The sequence below is a fragment of the Corticium candelabrum genome, chromosome 9, assembly GCF_963422355.1.
Source record: "Corticium candelabrum chromosome 9, ooCorCand1.1, whole genome shotgun sequence".
Taxonomy (NCBI): Eukaryota; Metazoa; Porifera; class Homoscleromorpha; order Homosclerophorida; family Plakinidae; genus Corticium; species Corticium candelabrum.
In genome coordinates this window covers 3464546-3484762 of record NC_085093.1, presented here as the reverse complement: position 1 = coordinate 3484762, position 20217 = coordinate 3464546, and the positions used below count along the sequence as shown (strand labels likewise).

At 44.4% G+C, this 20217-nt stretch overlaps 3 protein-coding genes across 3 annotated transcripts; all 3 read left to right on the top strand.

The window, feature by feature from the left end:
* The first annotated feature begins 1573 nt into the window (after window positions 1-1573).
* On the top strand, window positions 1574-3033 carry LOC134184996 (complement C2-like). Its single transcript, XM_062652776.1, has 2 exons — window positions 1574-1965; window positions 2034-3033. Exons 1-2 carry the CDS (start codon window positions 1605-1607, stop codon window positions 2852-2854), a joined length of 1182 nt encoding a protein of 393 aa, XP_062508760.1. The 5' UTR covers window positions 1574-1604; the 3' UTR covers window positions 2855-3033.
* A 4008-nt stretch (window positions 3034-7041) lies between these two features.
* LOC134185013 (integrin alpha-E-like) lies at window positions 7042-8455 on the top strand. The gene is made up of 2 exons (XM_062652795.1): window positions 7042-7431; window positions 7502-8455. Exons 1-2 carry the CDS (start codon window positions 7284-7286, stop codon window positions 8206-8208), a joined length of 855 nt encoding a protein of 284 aa, XP_062508779.1. The 5' UTR covers window positions 7042-7283; the 3' UTR covers window positions 8209-8455.
* A 9565-nt stretch (window positions 8456-18020) lies between these two features.
* On the top strand, window positions 18021-19450 carry LOC134184895 (integrin alpha-X-like). The gene is made up of 2 exons (XM_062652661.1): window positions 18021-18412; window positions 18481-19450. The coding sequence occupies exons 1-2, from the start codon at window positions 18052-18054 to the stop codon at window positions 19278-19280; spliced, it is 1161 nt and encodes a 386-aa protein (XP_062508645.1). The 5' UTR covers window positions 18021-18051; the 3' UTR covers window positions 19281-19450.
* The last annotated feature ends 767 nt before the right edge of the window (window positions 19451-20217 follow it).

Here is a 20217-nt window from a genome sequence, read left to right as displayed (position 1 = left end):
TCAGTACGTACATGTAAGAAGTATATATACATACCCACAGTATTGCAAATTCCCATGTGGTGTGGCAACCATGGACATAGATACGTACAGTATAGTGGTCTGCAACGTGTCCGTGCAGTAAGACATACAGAAAAATACTACCGACCCTAGCTAGCTGGAACTCCTTGGAGTCTAGCTAGCAACTAGCTGTGCATGTATATACGCATTTACCTGTCTAGGCCGGAGTTTGTGCGCAATCCACGTATGTATCCCAGGGGGGGAGTTCCCCACAAATTCGCGACGTCATCTTGGATGGTCATCCACAGAACACAATCATATGGCATAGATTTAATTAATAAAATGTTTGTTAGATTTGTTCTCCCAATCCGTGGAAGCCTATATGTCTAGTACACACTGTAGTTGGCTACGCACCTGATCTGACAGTACGTACATGTACTGTATACATCTACTCACAGAGGTGTCCAGAACTCCTTGCTGCTAATTCTCAGTCGCTATATACTTTCTCAATTAAATGCTTGATCGCGACAGGATGCTGCCTAGAGAGCTAACGTCATGTGAACTAGAGAACTGAAGACACAAACGACAGCTGATATGAGCTCCAGACTCGCATAGTTCAGTTTGCAGAGGAGACACCTCGTAATAATATTAATTTTAAAAAGTCACGCATTGCGTGTACAGATGCGTAGACTGCGACAACCGCTTCGATCGACCGCAGCCTGACTTTTAATCACAATAGAAAAATTATTACGTACGAGAAATTAGCTGATGGAGGGGGAGGAGATGACGTGGCTGTGAATCAGCGACTCACGGCCATTCAAAGCTAGAGAACGTATCCTTGTCCTTCTAGAGAAAGTGGACGTGAAAAATTGCTGACGTCAAGATGTGTCGCAGAGACAATCGAGCTACTGTACTGCTCCACAACTCTAACTGTGAGGTCATTGGCAGAGCGTTCCGTCTGCACCCGCAATAGCTAGACCGTAGACATGCAGTCACCAAATCTCACACGTGCATCTTTCTCCACTGTAGACTTAACAGGGCCGTAGGAGCTGGTGCGGCCATGGCCGCACCACTTTTTGTAGCCTCGCCTAGCCAGACCCTTCTCTGCGCCCATGGCCGCACTTTAACGCGCACTAAATTTAAAAGCCACGCCCTTTACCGTGCGTTAGGCCGTACCACTTTTTATTTGCTTCCTACGGGCCTGGACTACACACGACTTCTATAGCTAAAATACACGGTAAACGAATTTCTTTACAATTTACAAATTAACAATGACCTAGAAAGCCAATTATCGATAGGAATGTCTAGAGATATGGGCAAATCCTAACCTGCCAGACTAGCAGGTGATAAAAGGAACTTTGGGGTTTGACGCAGACATCGTAGGATGATGATCTCAGACTCTGCATGGTACAGTGTGCTGGTTTGAATGCGATGACGAGATCGAATATTTAATTTGTGTGGTTTTGTGTGCAATGACGAGTTTGAACTTTCTTGTCGTTGTGATGATCTCACTGACGAGCCTTCACTATATAAAGATAACACAGCAGCTCGAAAAGTCATTACTCGTCGACGGTTTGATTAGCTCAAAGCAACTGCCCTTTGTGAAGATGATGACTCTACGTGTACAAATCCTCTCTCTCGTTTCTGTCTTCCTCATTCTGCAGACAAATCCGAGTTATGCTGTACCGATCAATTTTGACAAAGACCGTTTGAAACCTCTCTGCGAGAACCCGCCACCGGTTTTACAACTTGTGTGCAAGAGTCTGTTTGGTGTCACGTGTCCGACACAAGTCAAGTTGGGAGATTGGGCATACAATGGTATGGAAGTCGATAGCTCGCTCAATAGCACCGCCGCTAGCACTTGTCCCGGTGTAAACTTGCTGAAGTACGAAAGAGAAACGAATCTCTCAACTGTTCTGTCTGAATGTCATTCAAAAGTAATCGTCCAAAGAGAAGAAGAATACCGATGTGAGTATTAAACTATCTCTAGAGATTTCAAAATAACATAGTTGCATACAATTTATCCAACATTGCAGGTCCACCTACTACAAAAGAAAAGGCTGCTGCTCTAACTCGCATATTTGGAAGTTTTGGGCCACCGCCACCGCCACCTCCTCCAGTTGAACCATCAGCTGCTGCGACAGTAGAGCTAACGACAGCACTCCCCGCAAAAGCAAAACGACAAGCTCAAGACTGCTACAACGAACCCCGCGGCACCGACCTCGCCATTCTTATCGATGCCTCTGGCAGCGTTGGCAGCACAGTGTTCTACCAATCCGTCAAGGACGTAGCCACGTTGATCGAAAACACTTGCAATGACTTCACATGTGGTGCTCCACAGATCAGAGTGGCTGTGGTGACGTTCGCATCTTCTCCCGTCACCGTGTTCGACTTCGCCTACTCGGCAGCAAACCACCACAGTCGCCAAGACATAATCGACAGCATCCTGACTACACACTACACAGACGGTGGCACCGCAACACGTTCGGCTCTCGAGCACGTCCGTGACAACATTTTCAGCGCCAGCCATGGTATGAGACGATTCAGTACGAAAAAACTCATGGTACTGACAGACGGTAACTACAACAGTGGAGGAGACCCCAAAGACGTGGCAAGGAGCCTGCACGAGCGAAAGTTTTTCGATCAAGTTGACGTCTTTGCCCTCGGCATCGGTGACGACCAAGCAATATCGTTCGAAAACGTGCAAAAGCTCAATCACTTCAGAGGCTTTGATTCCAAAATACTTCCATTGTTGACTTACACCTCGTACAGCCAGTTCTCACTCGCAGTTCATTGGGTTACTCTAGATGCTCAAGAGAATGCCAACAAATGCACATCGACGTCCTTCAAGAAATGAAGAACAAACGTGTGTCTAGAGGACGTCGATTATCATGTTGAACCAAATTTGTGTTGTTTTGCTAGTTGTTGAATTTTTTGTTTATCAGTTCAAGTTCAAGTCTATTGTTGTATACTATAGTGGTATTGTTGCTATAACAAAGTCAATAAATGTTTTACGCATGCATGCGTTCAATTTTGAGTGACTATACATACGACGCATGCAAAAATGCGTGCATGCAACCATTTTGTGAGCAATCTCGTGCATGGCTGGAGCCACTAAAGCTTCTGGCAAGTGCTGAAGTACATATGCATGGATGAGCATATCTAGTCTCAACAGTAGAACCTTTGCTTTTTTCGCTGGAAGAGTGAGGGTGGGGAAGGATCTGGCTGCGGAAGGCTACTGTACTATGGAGCATCATCCGTGCCTCTGTACCACCGGATGCTTCCCTCTCTACCACTAGGTGCTCCGAACGACATCTTTCCAACATTCTTTTGCGTCAAGTGCGCCAAGCAACACGTTAGCACAAAGCCGTATCTGTAACAGGATCTCATGTATAATATAAATAATGCAGCAATAAACGTGGTCACCTAGACGACTTAAATCGCCTAGGGTTAAATGGTGTGTGTGTGTGTGTGTGTGTGTGTGTGTGTGTGTGTGTGCGTGTGTGTAGCTTCTAGCCTTCAACTGCTCAAGATCATAGCACGTAGAGCTTCATTTAAACAAAATGTTTCAATTAGCCAATCTGTTTGTCATTTCCATCAGCAACTCTCTACTAGACTGTAGTGTAGCAATGCTAAAATGATATTAGCTAGATGTAGTTTAGATGATACGGCTAGTCCTTTGTGGGACCTATAAAAATATTTTAAAAATATTTATATAAAAATATATATATACCGATTCTTGTTGTTCCAGGAGAATGCTCTGCAAAAGATCATTTCAGAAAATTGCTACCTGAATACTCAGTCAACTCAAGCAAAGACAACCAACAAGTTTCGTTGGACAATATTCTGTGATCCAGACTAAAAGAAGAAGCCCAATTTACATGATCGAGCACGCTTGAATACAATTTCGGCTCAATATGCTGGTGCGTGGTTGCGGGCATTTGCCTAACCCTAATCTCGGCCTTGCCATGCCCAGCAGAAAGTTTGTTGTTGCAGTGCGGATCCGTCTCGGCCTTCCCATCTTTTCTCCTCCACCACAGTCTAGTCTTTGTACTTGTGGTATGGTGCTGGATGAGTACGGAGACCACCTACTTGGCTGTAGTCAACAGACCAACCTGATCATAAAACGCCATAATGTCCTCTGTGACGTGATCTTTAACACGTTATTGGTGGACGATTCCCACTGTCGACGTGATAGTATGGTGGTCTGCAACGTGTCCGTGCAGTAAGACATACAGAAAAATAGTACTGACCATATCTAGCTAGCTGGAACTCCTTGGAGTCTAGCAACTAGCTGTATATACGCATGCAGGTATTACTAAAACTAATTGATTAGCAAAAGCTGTATCATGTATACGTATATGCTGAATGTCAGAGAGCTCAGTTTGCAAAAAATCAATTTACCTGTCTAGGCCAGAGTTTGTGCGCAATCCAAGTATGTATCCCGCGGGAGGAGTTCCCCACAAATTCTCGACGCTATCTGCGACGTCATCTTGGATGGTCATCCACAGAGCATAATCATAGGGCATAGATTTAGTAAAATGTTTGTTAGTTCCCCCCCCCCCCCCCCAATCATTGGAAGCCTACATATCTACTAGTAGTACACCCTGTTGGCTACGCGCCTGATCTTACAGTACGTACTGTATCAGGGAGTGCGGTAACACTTCCCATGTGTAGGGATGCGAAGAATCTAAAATGGCGGCTCATACAAAAGTATCCAAACGCATCCGAACCGGATCTCTCAGAACTCCTTACAGAGATCTTGGACCCACGTAGCGCTCAACTTCAAACGTTCCTAATGGTAGCCAGACTATCACCGCTGACACTAAACGCCTCAGAAGCCAGCTATCGGCAAGTAAAAAAACCCGATTTAATCTTTCACATTTCACATTCACATTTTGACATTTCACATTTCACACTTCACTTTTGTCAGCCAGGCTAGCGCCTCACTCGAAGCAGCTACAACGACGAGAGTTACACCTAACGATTCGCTCTTGTCCGAAGAATTGCACTGACCCAACAGCTAGAAATGTGCAAAGTCACCTTGTATCAGTCAACTGCTGCCATGCAGTTCCAAGTACTGCTTCCCACAACGCCATGTTGTTCCGGTCACGTGTGTACATGTGACTACCGTTTGGAAGCCTAGCTGCTACTTCACCTGCTGCTACATGCTGCTTACAGTTGCGTGTAGTTGAACATGTACAGTACCACTATGTTCAACGGCGCGGCGTCCTGTCTGACTCTCTGTGCATGTAAGCGTGTATCTCTTCCGTGGAACCCTAGGTAATGGGAGTTGTTGTACATCCGTCAGCTGCTACGTACTTCCGTGTATGCTGAGCGTAACGTGGGGTTGTCTAGAGATGCAATCAAAGATTGAAATCCCGGCCGAGCTGCACACGTTTACTAGGACTGTCATTTCCATTTCAAACTACACAAGTCTAAAAACATTTTGAGAAACGATGGGTATGTAGGGATGGGTATGTACTTATGTCATCTAGGCCCATCTCCTACATCATAATAAGGTCACTTGAAAAGAGATACCGTAGCTAAACTGGAATGTGCATCGTCTAATTACAGCCTGGAATTCGTGGCCTAGGGTGGGAGGGGGGGCCCGGACAGAGAGTGCAACCTCCACGTGGTCTACTCCTGGGGTTTTGAGCATGAAAGTATTCTCACATGTTCAAAATGTTACACTCGGTTTACTAAAACTGTCATTTCCATCTTCGGGGCATACATACACACACACACACACACACACACACACACACACACACACACACACACACACACACACACACACACACACACACACACACACACACACACACACACACACACACACACGTGTGCTCGCGTAATATACTTTTAACATAGCTAAAAATATATGAAACAAGTCCAAAAACATTTGAGAAAATGATGGGTATGTAGGGATGGGTATGTACTTATGTCATCTAGGCCCATCTCCTACATCACAATCTTTTTACCTATATCGCTTGCAGCAGTTGTGAATGTGATGTACGAGATGGGCATAAATGACGTAAGTACATACCCATCCCTACATACCCTTCATTTTCTCAAAATGTTTTTGGACTTGTACATATATACCTACAGAGGTATCCAGGACTCCTTGCTGCAATTTTTCAGTCGCTGTATACTTTCACAATTAGATGATTGATCGCGACAGGATGCTGCCTAGAGAGAGAGAGAGCTAATGTCATATGAACTAGAGAACTGAAGACACAAACAACAACTGATATGAACTCCAGATTCGCGCATTTCAGTTTGCAGAGGAGGCACCTCGTAATAATATTAATTTTAAAAAGCCACGCATTGCGTGTACAGACGCGTAGACTGCGACAACCGCTTCCACCGACCGCAGCCTGACCTTTAATCACAATAAAAATTATTACGTACGAGAAATCAGCTGATGGAGGGGGAGGAGATGACGTGGCTGTGAATCAGCGACCCACGGTCATTCAAGGCTAGAGAACGTATCCGTGTGCTTCTAGAGAAAGTGGAAGTGAAAAATTGCTGACGTCAAGATGTGTCGCAGAGACAATCGAGCTACTGTACTGCTCCACAACTCTAACTGTGAGGTCATTGGCAGGGCGTTCCGTCTGCGCCCGCAATACCTAGACCGTAGACATGCAGTCACCAAATCTCAAACGTGCGTCTTCCTGCACTGTAGACTACACACGAGTTCTTGAGCTAAAATACACGGTAAACGAATTTCTTTACAATTTACAAATTAACAATGACCTAGAAAGCCAATTATCGATAGGAATATCTAGAGATGTGAGCAAATCCTGACCTGCAAGACTAGCAGGTGATAACTAGAAGGAACTTTGGGGTTTGACGCAAACATCGTAGGATGATGGTCTCTGACTCTGCATGCGATGACGAGATTGAATATTTAATTTTGCGTGGTTTTGTGTGCAATGATGAGTTTGAACTTTCTTGTCGTTGTGATGATCTCACAGATGAGCCTTCACTATATAAAGATAACACAGCAGCTCGAAAAGTCATTACTTGCCGACGGTTTGATTAGCTCAAGGCAACTGCCCTTTGTGAAGATAATGACCCTATGTGTACAAATCCTCTCTCTCGTTTCTGTCTTCCTCATTCTGCAGACAAATCCGAGTTATGCTGTACCGATCAATTTTGACAAAGACAGTTTGAAACCTCTCTGCGAGAACCCGCCACCGGTTTTATAACTTGTGTGCAAGAGTCTGTTTGGTGTCACGTGTCCGACACAAGTCAAGTTCGGAGATTGGGCATACAATGGTATGGAAGTCGATAGCTCGGTCAATAGCACCGCTGCTAGCACTTGTCCCGGCGTAAAACTGTTGAAGTACGAAAGAGAAACGAATCTTTTAACTATTCTGTCTGAATGTCGTTCAAAAGTAATCGTCCAAAGAGAAGAAGAATACCGATGTGAGTATTACTTAAAGTATCTCTAGAGACTGCAACATAACAGTTGCATACAATTTATTCAATATTGCAGGTTCACCTACTACAAAAGAAAAGGCTGCTACTCTAACTCGCATATTTGGAAGTTTTGAGCCACCGTCATCCCCTCCAGTTGAACCATCAGCTGCTGCGACAGTAGAGCTAACGACAGCACTCTCCGCAAGAGCAAAACGACAAGATCAAGACTGTTACAATAACCCCAGCGGCACCGACCTCGCCATTCTTATCGATGCCTCTGACAGCGTTGGCAGCACAGTGTTCTACCAATCCGTCCGGGACGTAGCCACGTTGACCGAAAACATTTGCAATGACTTCACATGTGGTGCTCCACAGATCAGAGTGGCCGTGGTGACGTTTGCATCTTCTCCCGTCTCCGTGTTCGACTTGACCTACTCGGCAGCAAACCACCACAGTCGCCAAGACATAATCGACAGCATCCTGACAACACACTACACAAACGGGGACACCGCAATACGTTCGGCTCTCGAGCACGTCCGTGACAACATTTTCAGCGCCAGCCATGATATGAGACGATTCAGTACGAAAAAACTCATGGTACTGACAGACGGTAACTACAACATTGGAGAAGACCCCAAAGACGTGGCAAAAGAATTGCACGAGCGAAAGGGTTTCGATCAAGTTGACGTCTTTGCCCTCGGCATCGGTCGCACGACATCGTTCGAAACCGGGCAACAGCTCAATCACTTCAGAGACTTTGTTTCCAAATGCTTCCATTGTTGAGTTACACCGAGTTCTCACTCGCAGTTCATTGGGTTGTTCTAGATGCTCAAGAGAATGCCAACAAATGCACATCGACGTCCTTCAAGAAATGAAGAACAAACGTGTGTCCAGAGGACGTCGATTATCATGTTGAACCAAATTTGTGTTGTTTTGTTAGTTGTTGAATTTTTTGTTTATGAGGTCAAGTTTAACTTATTGTTGGATACTATAGGTATTGTTGCTATAACAAAGTCAATAAATGTTTTACACATGCATGTGTTCAATTTTGAGTGACTATACATACGACGCATGCAAAAATGCGTGCATGCAACCATTTTGTGAGCAATCTCGTGCATAGCTGGAGCCACTAAAGCTTCTGGCAAGTGCTGAAGTACAGATGCATGGATGAGCATATCTAGTCTCAACAGTAGAATCTTTGCTTTTTTCGCTGGAAGAGTGAGGGTGGGGAAGGATCTGGCTACGGAAGACTACTGTACTATGGAGCATCATCCGTGCCTCTGTACCACTGGGTGCTTCCCTCTCTACCACTAGGTGCTCCGAACGACATCTTTCCAACATTCTTTTGCGTCAAGTGCGCCAAGCAACACGTTAGCACAAAGCCGTATCTGTAACAGGATCTCATCTATAATATAAAAGATGCAGCAATTAACGCGGTCACCTAGACGACTTAAATCGCCTAGGGTTAAATGATGTGTGTGTGTCTGTCTGTGTGTGTGTGTGTGTGTGTGTGTGTGTGTGTGTGTGTGTGTGTGTGTGTGTGTGTGTGTGTGTGTGTGTGTAGCTTCTAGCCTTCAACTGCTCAAGATCATAGCATGTAGAGCTTCATTTAAACGTAGTGTTTCAATTAGTCAATCTGTTTGTCATTTCCATCAGCAAGTCTCTATACTAGACTGTGGTTTAGCAGTGCTAAAATGATATTAGCTAAATGTAGTTTAGATGATACGGCTAGTCCCTTGTGGGACCTATAAAAATATAAAAAATATTTATATATATAAATATATATATATATATATATATATATATATATCGATTCTTGTTGTTCCAGGAGAATGCTTTGCAAAAGATCATTTCAGAAAATTGCTATCTGAATACTCAGTGAACTCGAGCAAAGACAACCAACAAGTTTCGTTGGACAATATTCTGTGATCCAGACTAAAAGAAGAAGCCCAATTTACATGATCGAGCACGCTTGAATACAATTTCGGCTCAATATGCTGGTGCGTGGTTGCGGGCATTTGCCTAACCCTAATCTCGGCCTTGCCATGCCCAGCAGAAAGTTTGTTGTTGCAGTGCGGATCCGTCTCGGCCTTCCCATCTTTTCTCCTCCACCACAGTCCAGTCTTTGTACCTGTGGTATGGTGCTGGATGAGTACGGAGACCGCCTACTTGGCTGTAGTCAAAAGACCAACCTGATCATAAAACGCCATAATGCCCTCTGTGACGTGATCTTTAATTAGCACATTATTGGTGGACGATTCCCACTGTCGACGTGATAGTATAGTGGTCTGTAACGTGTCCGTGCAGTAAGACACACAGAAAAATAGTGCTGACCATATCTAGCTAGCTGCTACACCTTGGTGTCTAGCAACCAGCTGTATATACGCATGCAGGTATTACTAAAACTAATTGATTAGCAAAAGCTGTATCATGTATACGTATATGCTGAATGTTAGACAGCTCAGTTTGCAAAAAATCAATTTACCTGTCTAGGCCAGAGTTTGTGCGCAATCCACGTATGTATCCCGCGGGGGGAAGTTCCCCACAAATTCTCGACGCTATCTGCGACGTCATCTTGGATGGTCATCCACAGAGCATAATCATAGGGCATAGATTTAATAAATGTTTGTTAGATTTGTCCCCTCCCCCACCCCCAATCAGTGGAAGCCTACATGTCTACTACACACTGTTGGATACGAGCCTGATCTGACAGTACGTACTGTATACATATATGCCTACAAAGGTGTCCAGAACTCCTTGCTGCAATTTCTCAGTCGCTGTATACTTCTACAATTAAATGCTTGATCGCGACAGGATGCTGCCTAGAGAGAGAGAGCTAATGTCATATAAACTAGAGAACTGAAGACACAAACAACAACTGATATGAACTCCAGATTCGCGTATTTCAGTTTGCAGAGGAGGCACCTCGTAATAATATTAATTTTAAAAAGTCACCCATTGCGTGTACAGATGCGTAGACTGCGACAACCGCTTTCACCGACCGCAGCCTGACCTTTAATCACAATAAAAAATTATTACGCACGAGAAATTAGCTGATGGAGGGGGAGGAGCTGACATGGTTGTGAATCAGCGACCCACGGCCATTCAAAGCTAGAGAACGTATCCTTGTGCTTCTAGAGAAAGTGGAAGTGAAAAATTGCTGACGTCACGATGTGTAGCAGAGACAATCGAGCTACTACTGTACTGCTCCACAACTCTAACTGTGAGGTCATTGGCAGGGCGTTCCGTCTGCACCCGCAATATCTAGACCGTAGACATGCGGTCACCAAATCTCACACGTGCATCTTTCTCCACTGTAGACTACACACGACTTCTATAGCTAAAATACACGGTAAACGAATTTCTTTACAATTTACGAATTAACAACGACATAGAAAGCCAATTATCGATAGGAATATCTAGAGATATGGGTAATCCTGACCTGCAAGACTAGCAGGTGATAAAAGGAACTTTGGGGTTTGACGCAGACATCGTAGGATGATGGTCTCAGACTCTGCATGGTAAAGTGTACTGGTTTTGCATGCGATGACGAGATCGAATATTTAATTTGCGTGGTTTTGTGTGCAACGACGAATTTGAACTTTCATGTCGTTGTGATGATCTCACTCACGAGCCTTCACTATATAGAGATAACACAGCAGCACGAAAAGTCATTACTTGTCGACGGTTTGATCAGCTCGAGTCAACTGCCCTTTGTGAAGATGATGACTCTACGTGTACAAATCGTCTCTCTCGTTTCTGTCTTCTTCGTTCTGCAGACAAATCCGAGTTATGCTGTACCGATCAATGTAGACGAAGACTTTTTGAAACCTCTCTGCGAAAACCCGCCACCGGTTTTACAACTTGTGTGCAAGAGTCTGTTTGGTGTCACGTGTCCGACACAAGTCAAGTTCGGAGATTGGACATACAATGGTACAGAAGTCGACAACTCGCTCAATAGCACCGCCGCTAGCGCTTGTCCCGGCGTAAGACTGCAGACGTACGAAAGAACAACGAATCTTTCGACTATTCTGTCTGAATGTCGTTCAAAAGTAATCGTCCAAACAGAAGAAGAATACCGATGTGAGTATTAAACTATCTCTAGAGATTTCAAAATAACATAGTTGCATACAATTTATTCGACATTGCAGGTCCACCTACTACAAAAGAAAAGGCTGCTGCTCTAACTCGCATATTTGGAAGCTTTGGGCCACCGCCACCCCCTCTAGTTGTACAACCATCGGCTGCTGCTGCGACGGTAGAGCCGACGACGGCACTCCCCGTAAGAGCAAAACGACAAGAATGCTACTACAACGACGCCATCGACCTCGCCATTCTTATCGATGCCTCTGGCAGCGTTGGCAGCTCAAACTTCTACAAATCCGTCGAGGACGTAGCCACGTTGATCGAAAACACTTGCAATGACTTCAAATGTGGTTCTCCACAGATCAGAGTGGCCGTGGTGACGTTCGCATCTTCTCCCGTCACCGTGTTCGACTTGGCCTACTCGGCAGCAAACCACGACAGTCGCCAAGACATAATCGACAGCATCCTGACAACACACTACACAAGCGGCGGCACCGCAACACGTTCGGCTCTCGAGCACGTCCGTGACAACATTTTCAGCGCCAGTCATGGTATGAGACGACACAGTAAGAAAAAACTCATGGTACTGACAGACGGTAACCACAACGGCGGACAAGACCCCAAAGACGTGGCAAGGAGCTTGCACGAGCGACCGGGTAGCGATCAAGTTGACGTCTTTGCATTCAGCCTCGGCACCGGAATATCGTTCCAAAACTTGAGAAATCTTAATCACGTCAGCGACTTGAACAAAATTCTTCCATTTTTGGCTTACTCCTCGTTCGCCGAGTTCTCACAAGGAGTTCAAGTGGTTGCCGCAGATGCTCAAGCGAACACCAACGCATGTTCATCGACGACCTTCAAGAAATGAAGAACAAACGTGTGTCTAGAGGACGTCGATTATCATGTTGAATCAAATTTCTGTTGTTTTGTTAGTTGTTGAAATTTCTGTTTAGCAGTTCAAGTTCAACTTTATTGTTGGATACTATAGTGATATTGTCGCTATAACAGAGTCAGATTTCTAGACAATAAAATTTAATGTTTAAGAATGAGTTCATTATATGCGGCTATATATATATATATATATATATATATATATATATATATATATATACCACGCAGATATGCGTGCATGCGACCGCTTTGTGAGCAAGCTCGTCGCTGTATCCGCCCTGTACTAAGTATCCACATGAAAATGAGTCCTAAAAGTATATTTAGTATGTTTGGGGTATCCTGCAACGTTTTTCACTCATTCACCTCTAAATGTATGCATGGTGTACGTTTCTGTCCAACGACTTCGAACAGTAAGACCTTTACCCCTTCTCGCTGGAAGTGTGAGGGCGGGAAGGGATCTGGCTACGGAAGACTACTGTACCGTACAACTGGATGCTCCAAATGACATTTTTGCAACATTCTCTTTTGCGCCAAGTGCGCGAAGCACACACGTTAGCACTGAGTCGTTATCTCTAACCGGACCTGGCGTCGTGTCGTTCAAATTTTGTGGAAACCGAGCCTCCTGTCGTCGAGCCAATGTAGGATACGATCAATTGTGTGTAAAAGAATGTATCGAATCAAAGCTGTGGTTGTAGCATCTTTTTGCTTTGCTCGTGGAGCAAATTGTTGATATCAGACAAGGTAGTTTGACCTTCCACTAGCCTAATTTGAGTTTGTACGTTCTCATGTTATGCCTTATTGTCGCCAGGTCTGTTAGCTGTGAATACAATTACATTTAACTGAACGACTGGTGTAGCAGTGGTGAAGATATTCGTGTTTTGACCTGACTTGAGCTGCTTTTTGCTCCTCGCGCAAGATCACTTACCATGCTAGTCCAACGTGCTCAGGCTTAATTAAAATTCTACCAGAGTGCTTGGCGATTTCTTTGCCAAACCCAGAAGATCCTCACGACCTGGCGGAAGGTAGGTGTTCTTGCCTTTAGCGTGCGTTAGCTACATACGCAATTCTCTTGTAGGGTGGACAAAACAGAGAGAGAGAGAGAGAGAGAGAGAGAGAGAGAGAGAGACAGGGAAACTGCATCAGACGTATGCAGCAATAAATAAGTTTTGAAACGGTACTTGGAACCATACAAGTTACAGCAATTGTTAAACAAAACGACTATTGGCAATACTATTTATAGTATAGAAATGTGGTAATAACCCACTGTGATATCCTTGAATATTAACTGCAAACAAGGATCGGGTATTTTTAGAATACAATATTTTGGTCTGGTACCGCGTAGCAACAGCAAACTTTGGTTGAGTGAGGAAGAAGTTTAAGCAACCTTTAGACAACTAAGGTAGATTCAAAAATCATTTGGGTCTGGAAGTTCAGCCAAGCCTGCACACAAGTAGTGCCGACAGCGCCAACACCCAGTGTTGTCACATCCAATCCAGTCCTGCTGGTCTTTTAAGACATCAGTTGCATCGTCCTTGTTACAACCCTAACAAATGCTTTCTGCCTCGTTGTATTTTGCTTTCTTTGCTGTAGTACGTTTAGTTGTTTTCCTCCTGGTTTTTGATTGCTCTTTCCTCTCTTTCTTTAAATTTCGCTGTTTCTTGCGTTGCTCAAGCATTTGCAGGGCATCATCTGTTGAAATAGACTGGCCATAGTACTGTGGTTTGATTCTATCAGTTGATTTTTGGCAACATGTTTGGCCTGAAAATACTCAGCAAAGACAGTTGTCACTTTTGTTGCAATAGGAGTTGCTGTGGTGCATTCCTGATGTAAACATTCTCTAGACTGGAAAAGAACAGCCGTTTGGAGTCTCTCTTTTTTAATGACTGCTCTATCGAGAGGATAAAGCCCAGTTGCTCTAAAGCCACTGACCAGGTATTCAGGTTTCATCTTTTCTTGCCACAGCTGACTTAGAAGAGAGGAGAAATTATGCTTGCAGACTGTTGCACCACAGTAAGCAATTTTGAACTCTTTCAGAATTCTAGCCCAACTCTTTTTGACTGCTCCGAAAATACTCACATCTAGAGGCTGAAGTAAGTGTGCGGTATGAGGTGGTAAACAGTGGAGAATGACATTCTCACATCTTGCTCTAGTCACTATATCAACCGATATGTGTGATCCATGTTCATCGAAAAACAGGACAATGACACCACTCTCACGCAACTCAGAGGTAAGGGGCAGGAACATAAAACTAAACCATTCTGCAAATTGAGTTTCTTTCATCCAGTCAGAATTGCTCACTGTGAATCGAGCATTTTTAAGACCACACACTGTCCATTCTTTGTTGAACGTTTGTCCTTTAAAGACGATATAAAGGAGGGCATTACTTCTCCTATTGCAGAGCCACAAGCTAAACAGTGATATGATCTCTTCCAGATCCACTCCCGATTTCGTTCACAATTCTGTCTCCTTTCCTGCAGTTTACTTCTTAGAAACAACAGATGTACACAGGCCTGTTTCATCACAGTTCCACATTCTACGTGCCACCTCACGGTAACTCTTTCCCACTAAACCTTCTCTTGTCGAGACGTCTGTCAGTTGAGCAAAAAATTTTTATCGATAACAGCAGGAGTGGCAGAAACAGCTCGTTGCACAGTTAAATGTCCTGGTTTTTCTCTGCTAACTCACTCCACCGTTTTAGGAAACCAGACCACCACTTCCGACCTGGTATGCCGTTGAAAGGACTGCTCCTCTCACACTGTTGCAGATAATGTAAGATGACGTTCCCTACAATAGCCCTGTTTGCAGGATCCAAAGCTCGCCAAAACCAGACAACAACAAACTACAACGGTCTCTTCTAGCACGCTTAGAACTCGTGGACCTCCAGCAGAATCAGAGACCACCTTGTGTGCTCGTTTGTGGATTGTGCTTATACGCACTTTGTAGGCGGCAGCAGCTTCACAGTAGGTCATCTTCCCCAACTGAACTTGCTCTGCGGCTAACTAGATAGCGGAGCTGCTTGCAGAATTCACGGAATTCGACAGTGCTGAACGACATATTCGAAACGGTTTGCACATACAAGCTCCTCCCATCACGTGCACGGGTTTCGGATGTGCAAATCACTCTTTTGCTGGATCATGAAGGTGCTCTCACGTTGGCTAAGCAATTCTCAAGTATGTTGGTAAAATTCTGAGCCTAATCACATTGGCTGTAGCGTTATAAAGAAGTGTCATGTGCATGCAGGGAAACGTGCCATTGTAGTCAAGTAAATATCTGATTAATTTCACCCATACTACATATAACATCAGTAATCTCGTTACAATAAACTGTCTTCACTGCTACTACATCTGGCTACAATAAGCTATAAAAATAAGATATGAACCTACAAAGTTAAATAAAAATAGATGAAAGATCAACCCTTCTGGTCTAGCAGCGACATCAGTATAATCCAGTTAAAATCTAACTGTCTTCACTGCTACTAGATCTGGCAACAATAAGGCATAAAATGTGAACGTACAAACTCAAATAAGATAGGTGGAAGGTCAAACTGCCTTGTCTGATATCAATAATCAGCTCCACGAGCAAAGCAGAAAAATGCTACAACTACTGTTACCACAGCTTTGACTTGACACGTTCTTCTACACACAATTGATCGTATCCTACATTGGCTCGACGAAAGAAGGCTCGATTTCCACAAAATTTGAATGACACGACGCCATCCTAGTCCGAAGGCGATACAGCACATTACACGGTTTTGATCGCGGCCCAAAATATAAGCATGTGAGGAAACCATTCACCTACCAGGTTCACCTGTTACCCGGACTCGGTCGCTCTTTGCAGCGGAGAAAAAAATTGTCCGCAATTAGGACACACCGCATCCGGGCTCTATTCAGACCTTGGCCCGTATGTCTGGCTAGTGCGCTAGCAGACGTTGTGCGATTCAAATCGTACATGTATCGTTCCAAAGCCTAGACATTGATGCGTAAGGCTGACATGTTTCCCCGTCTCTCCGTCGCAGGCTACCGAAGAAAACAGCGATCGTAAGTCAAATTACAGAGGTGTGTCCACAATCATATGGACACCGGTACCTACCCTATCTCACAAAACTTCACGTGCAACCTAGGGTTGCGGGGCACTGGAGTCGCGCCCAAGACAATACTTAGGAGCAGGTACTACGATCAGCAAAAACAACAGTCGTCAATTAATCCATGCACCCATGACAAAAGTCAACGGCTAGCCCTTAAAAGGGCCCTCAGCAAAACATAGGAGCGACAAGAGGTCAAACAACAAAAATCGAAAGTAGAATCAATTCAATGAAAGAAAATGAACAGAAAAGGAAGAAGAAACAGCCGACAAATTAAAACCAACGTCTTATATCCGGTATATACATGTATATATAATCTATAGTCTACATTTAGAACTATAAACATGTTTAGGATGGAAGCCATCTCTAGCTATACTTTACACCCTTATCCGGGAACTTGCCGACTTGTGAGTGGCATCGTTTGAGAGTGGGTGGGAGAATAGGGCTATTGTAGAGCGAATACTAATATGGCAGACGCTTTACCAATACGTGGCCGTTAGACCCGTTTACTTGAGCCCTAGATGTCTAGACTAGAGCTCTCTGCATGCACCAGTATAGCGAAAGTTGTATAGCGAAAGAACTGAACAAGTTCAAGACAAAGTGAACATACTAAAAATAAAAACTAGTCTAGCAGCGTTAGTGGAGACCCAGTCAGTCTTTTTACTTCACTACAGAACGGGCACCAATATCGCAGCGTGCAAAACGAGAAGAATAGTCAAGCAATTTGAGATTAGTAGTCGACCTGTATACAAAAGAATTCCAGACAAAGCGTTTTCTAGGTGAAATTCCGTTTCGAATTCTCTTCCGGCATCGTTCTGCCTATCATTATCATCGAGGTTACAAAGCAGTCAGCGCAGTGTCTGTTGTTTCGTCGAATCAGTCCAAGCAAGCTGTGACACAGCATGCACGTGTGTGTCAGCCGTCGTTCTCTAGATATTGTTAGATTAAAAGATATAGTCTAGATGCCACGTATCCTGTGCATGAGAGAGAAGAGGCAGGCGGGCGGGCGGGTGTGGGTGTATAACACTGTATATACGCGCCTACGCGTCCCACGGCCATTCAAGTCTACAACATATCCGAAGGAAGTGGTCAGATTGCTGACGTCACGATGTAGACGAAAACCATCGAGCTACACACAAGTTTTGTATATGTGCATGTATATCTATAGCTAAAACACACAATTCTTCACAATTTACAAATGACAACAAATAATTAACAACCAAACTATCGATAGGAATAACAAGCTAGAAAGGCAAATCCTGATCTGCAACCCTCGAACAAGATATTTTTGATTTGAAAAGAGGAAACGTAGACGACGATTGTCTGTGATCCAGAACACAATAGCGGTTTCTCCCACCTTCCCTACCGCATGCATTGTAGTTCTGGAGAAGGCGACGGTGTTTGTGTCGCGATTTCCAGTTTCCTGTCTAGATTTTTGTGTGGTTTGCATGCAATTACGAGGTTCCCGCTGTTGTGATGAGCCTTCACTATATAAAGATAACAAAGCAGCTCGAAAGTCATTACTCGTCGACGGTTTGATCAGCTCGAGTCGATCGCTCTCTGTGAAGATGATGACTCTGCGTGTACAGATCCTCTCTCTCGTTTCTGTCTTCTTCGTTCTGCAGACAAATCCGAGTTATGCCGTACCGATCAATATAGACGGAGACTTTTTGAAACCTCTCTGCGAGAACCCGCCACCGGTTTTACGACTCGTGTGCAAGAGTCTGTTTGGTGTCACGTGTCCGACACAAGTCAAGTTGGGAGATTGGGCATACAATGGTATAGAAGTCGACGGCTCGCTCAATAGCACCGCCGCTAGCGCTTGTCCCGGCGTAAGACTGCAGACGTACGAAAGAACAACGAATCTTTCGACTATTCTGTCTGAATGTCGTTCAAAAGTAATCGTCCAAACAGAAGAAGAATACCGATGTGAGTATTAAACTATCTCTAGAGATTTCAAAATAACATAGTTGCATACAATTTATTCGACATCGCAGGTCCACCTACTACAAAAGAAAAGGCTGCTGCTCTAACTCGCATATTTGGAAGCTTTGGGCCACCACCACCTCCAGTCGTACAACCATCGGCTGCTGCTGCGACGGTAGAGCCGACGACGGCACTCCCCGTAAGAGCAAAACGTCAAGAATGCTACTACAACGACGCCATCGACCTCGCCATTCTTATCGATGCCTCTGGCAGCGTTGGCAGCCCAAACTTCTACAAATCCGTCGAGGACGTAGCCACGTTGATCGAAAACACTTGCAATGACTTCAAATGTGGTTCTCCACAGATCAGAGTGGCCGTGGTGACGTTCGCATCTTCTCCCGTCACCGTGTTCGACTTGGCCTACTCGGCAGCAAACCACCACAATCGCCAAGACATAATCGACAGCATCCTGACTACACACTACACGAACGGCGGCACCGCGACACGTTCGGCTCTCGAGCACGTCCGTGACAACATTTTCAGCGCCAGTCATGGTATGAGACGACACAGTAAGAAAAAACTCATGGTACTGACAGACGGTAACCACAACGGCGGACAAGACCCCAAAGACGTGGCAGAGAGCTTGCACGAGCGACCGGGTAGCGATCAAGTCGACGTCTTTGCCCTCGGCATCGGCAGCGGAATATCGTTCCAAAACGTGAAAAATCTCAATCACGCCAGCGACTTGAACAAAATTCTTCCATTTTTGACTTACTCCTCGTTCGCCGAGTTCTCACAAGGAGTTCAAGTGGTCGCCGCAGATGCTCAAGCGAACACCAACTCGTGCTCGTCGTCGGCCTTCAAGAAATGAAGAACAAACGTGGATCTAGAGGACGTCGATTATCGTGTCGAACCAAATTTCTGTTGTTTTGTTAGTTGTTGAAATTTCTGTTTAGCAGTTCAAGTTCAACTTTATTGTTGGATACTATAGTGATATTGTCGTTATAACAGAGTCAGATTTCTAGACAATAAAATTTAATGTTTAAGGATGCGTTTATTATATGCGGCTATATATACCTACCACGCAGATATGCGTGCATGCAACCGCTTTGTGAGCAAGCTCGTCGCTGTATCCGCCCCTGTACTAAGTATCCACGTGAGTGAGTCCTAAAAGTATATTTAGTATGTTTGGAGGTATCCTGCAACGTTTTCACTCATTCGCCTTTAAATGTATGCATGGCGTGGGGTACGTTTCTGTCCGACGACCTCGAACAGTAAGACCTTTCCCCTTTCTCGCCGGAAGTGTGAGGGTGGGGAAGGATCTGGCTACTATGAAGGAATTCTATACTTGGAAAGGTAGGTACTTCTTTAAAATTTTGTTGAGGCTGACATCAAATCAGTACATTGTACAGCTAGTGAGCTTCGCTCCTGGCTATTCCATTGGTCATTGCCTGTCTTACGTGGAGTTCTCCCAACAGAATACTTTGTCCATTATTCTTTGCTGGCACCGGAAAAAGTGCCTCTACAATCAGGCCTAGGATTTTAGAGAATATTGTTGTAGACGTGCAAATCTGATATCTGGTTTGCTGAGTGTTAGTAATCATACCCGTCTGATTATAGAGACCATCGTAATTAGGTGTTAGATTTTCAAAATGATTGAAAGTGACTACACAATCAAACATATGATTGTAGAGTAGATTGTAGTGTAGAGCCAGGAGAACCTCTGATATATATCAGAGAAAAAAGTGTCTCTACAATCAAACCTAAGATTTTAGAGAATATTGTGGTAGACGTGCAAATCTGATGTC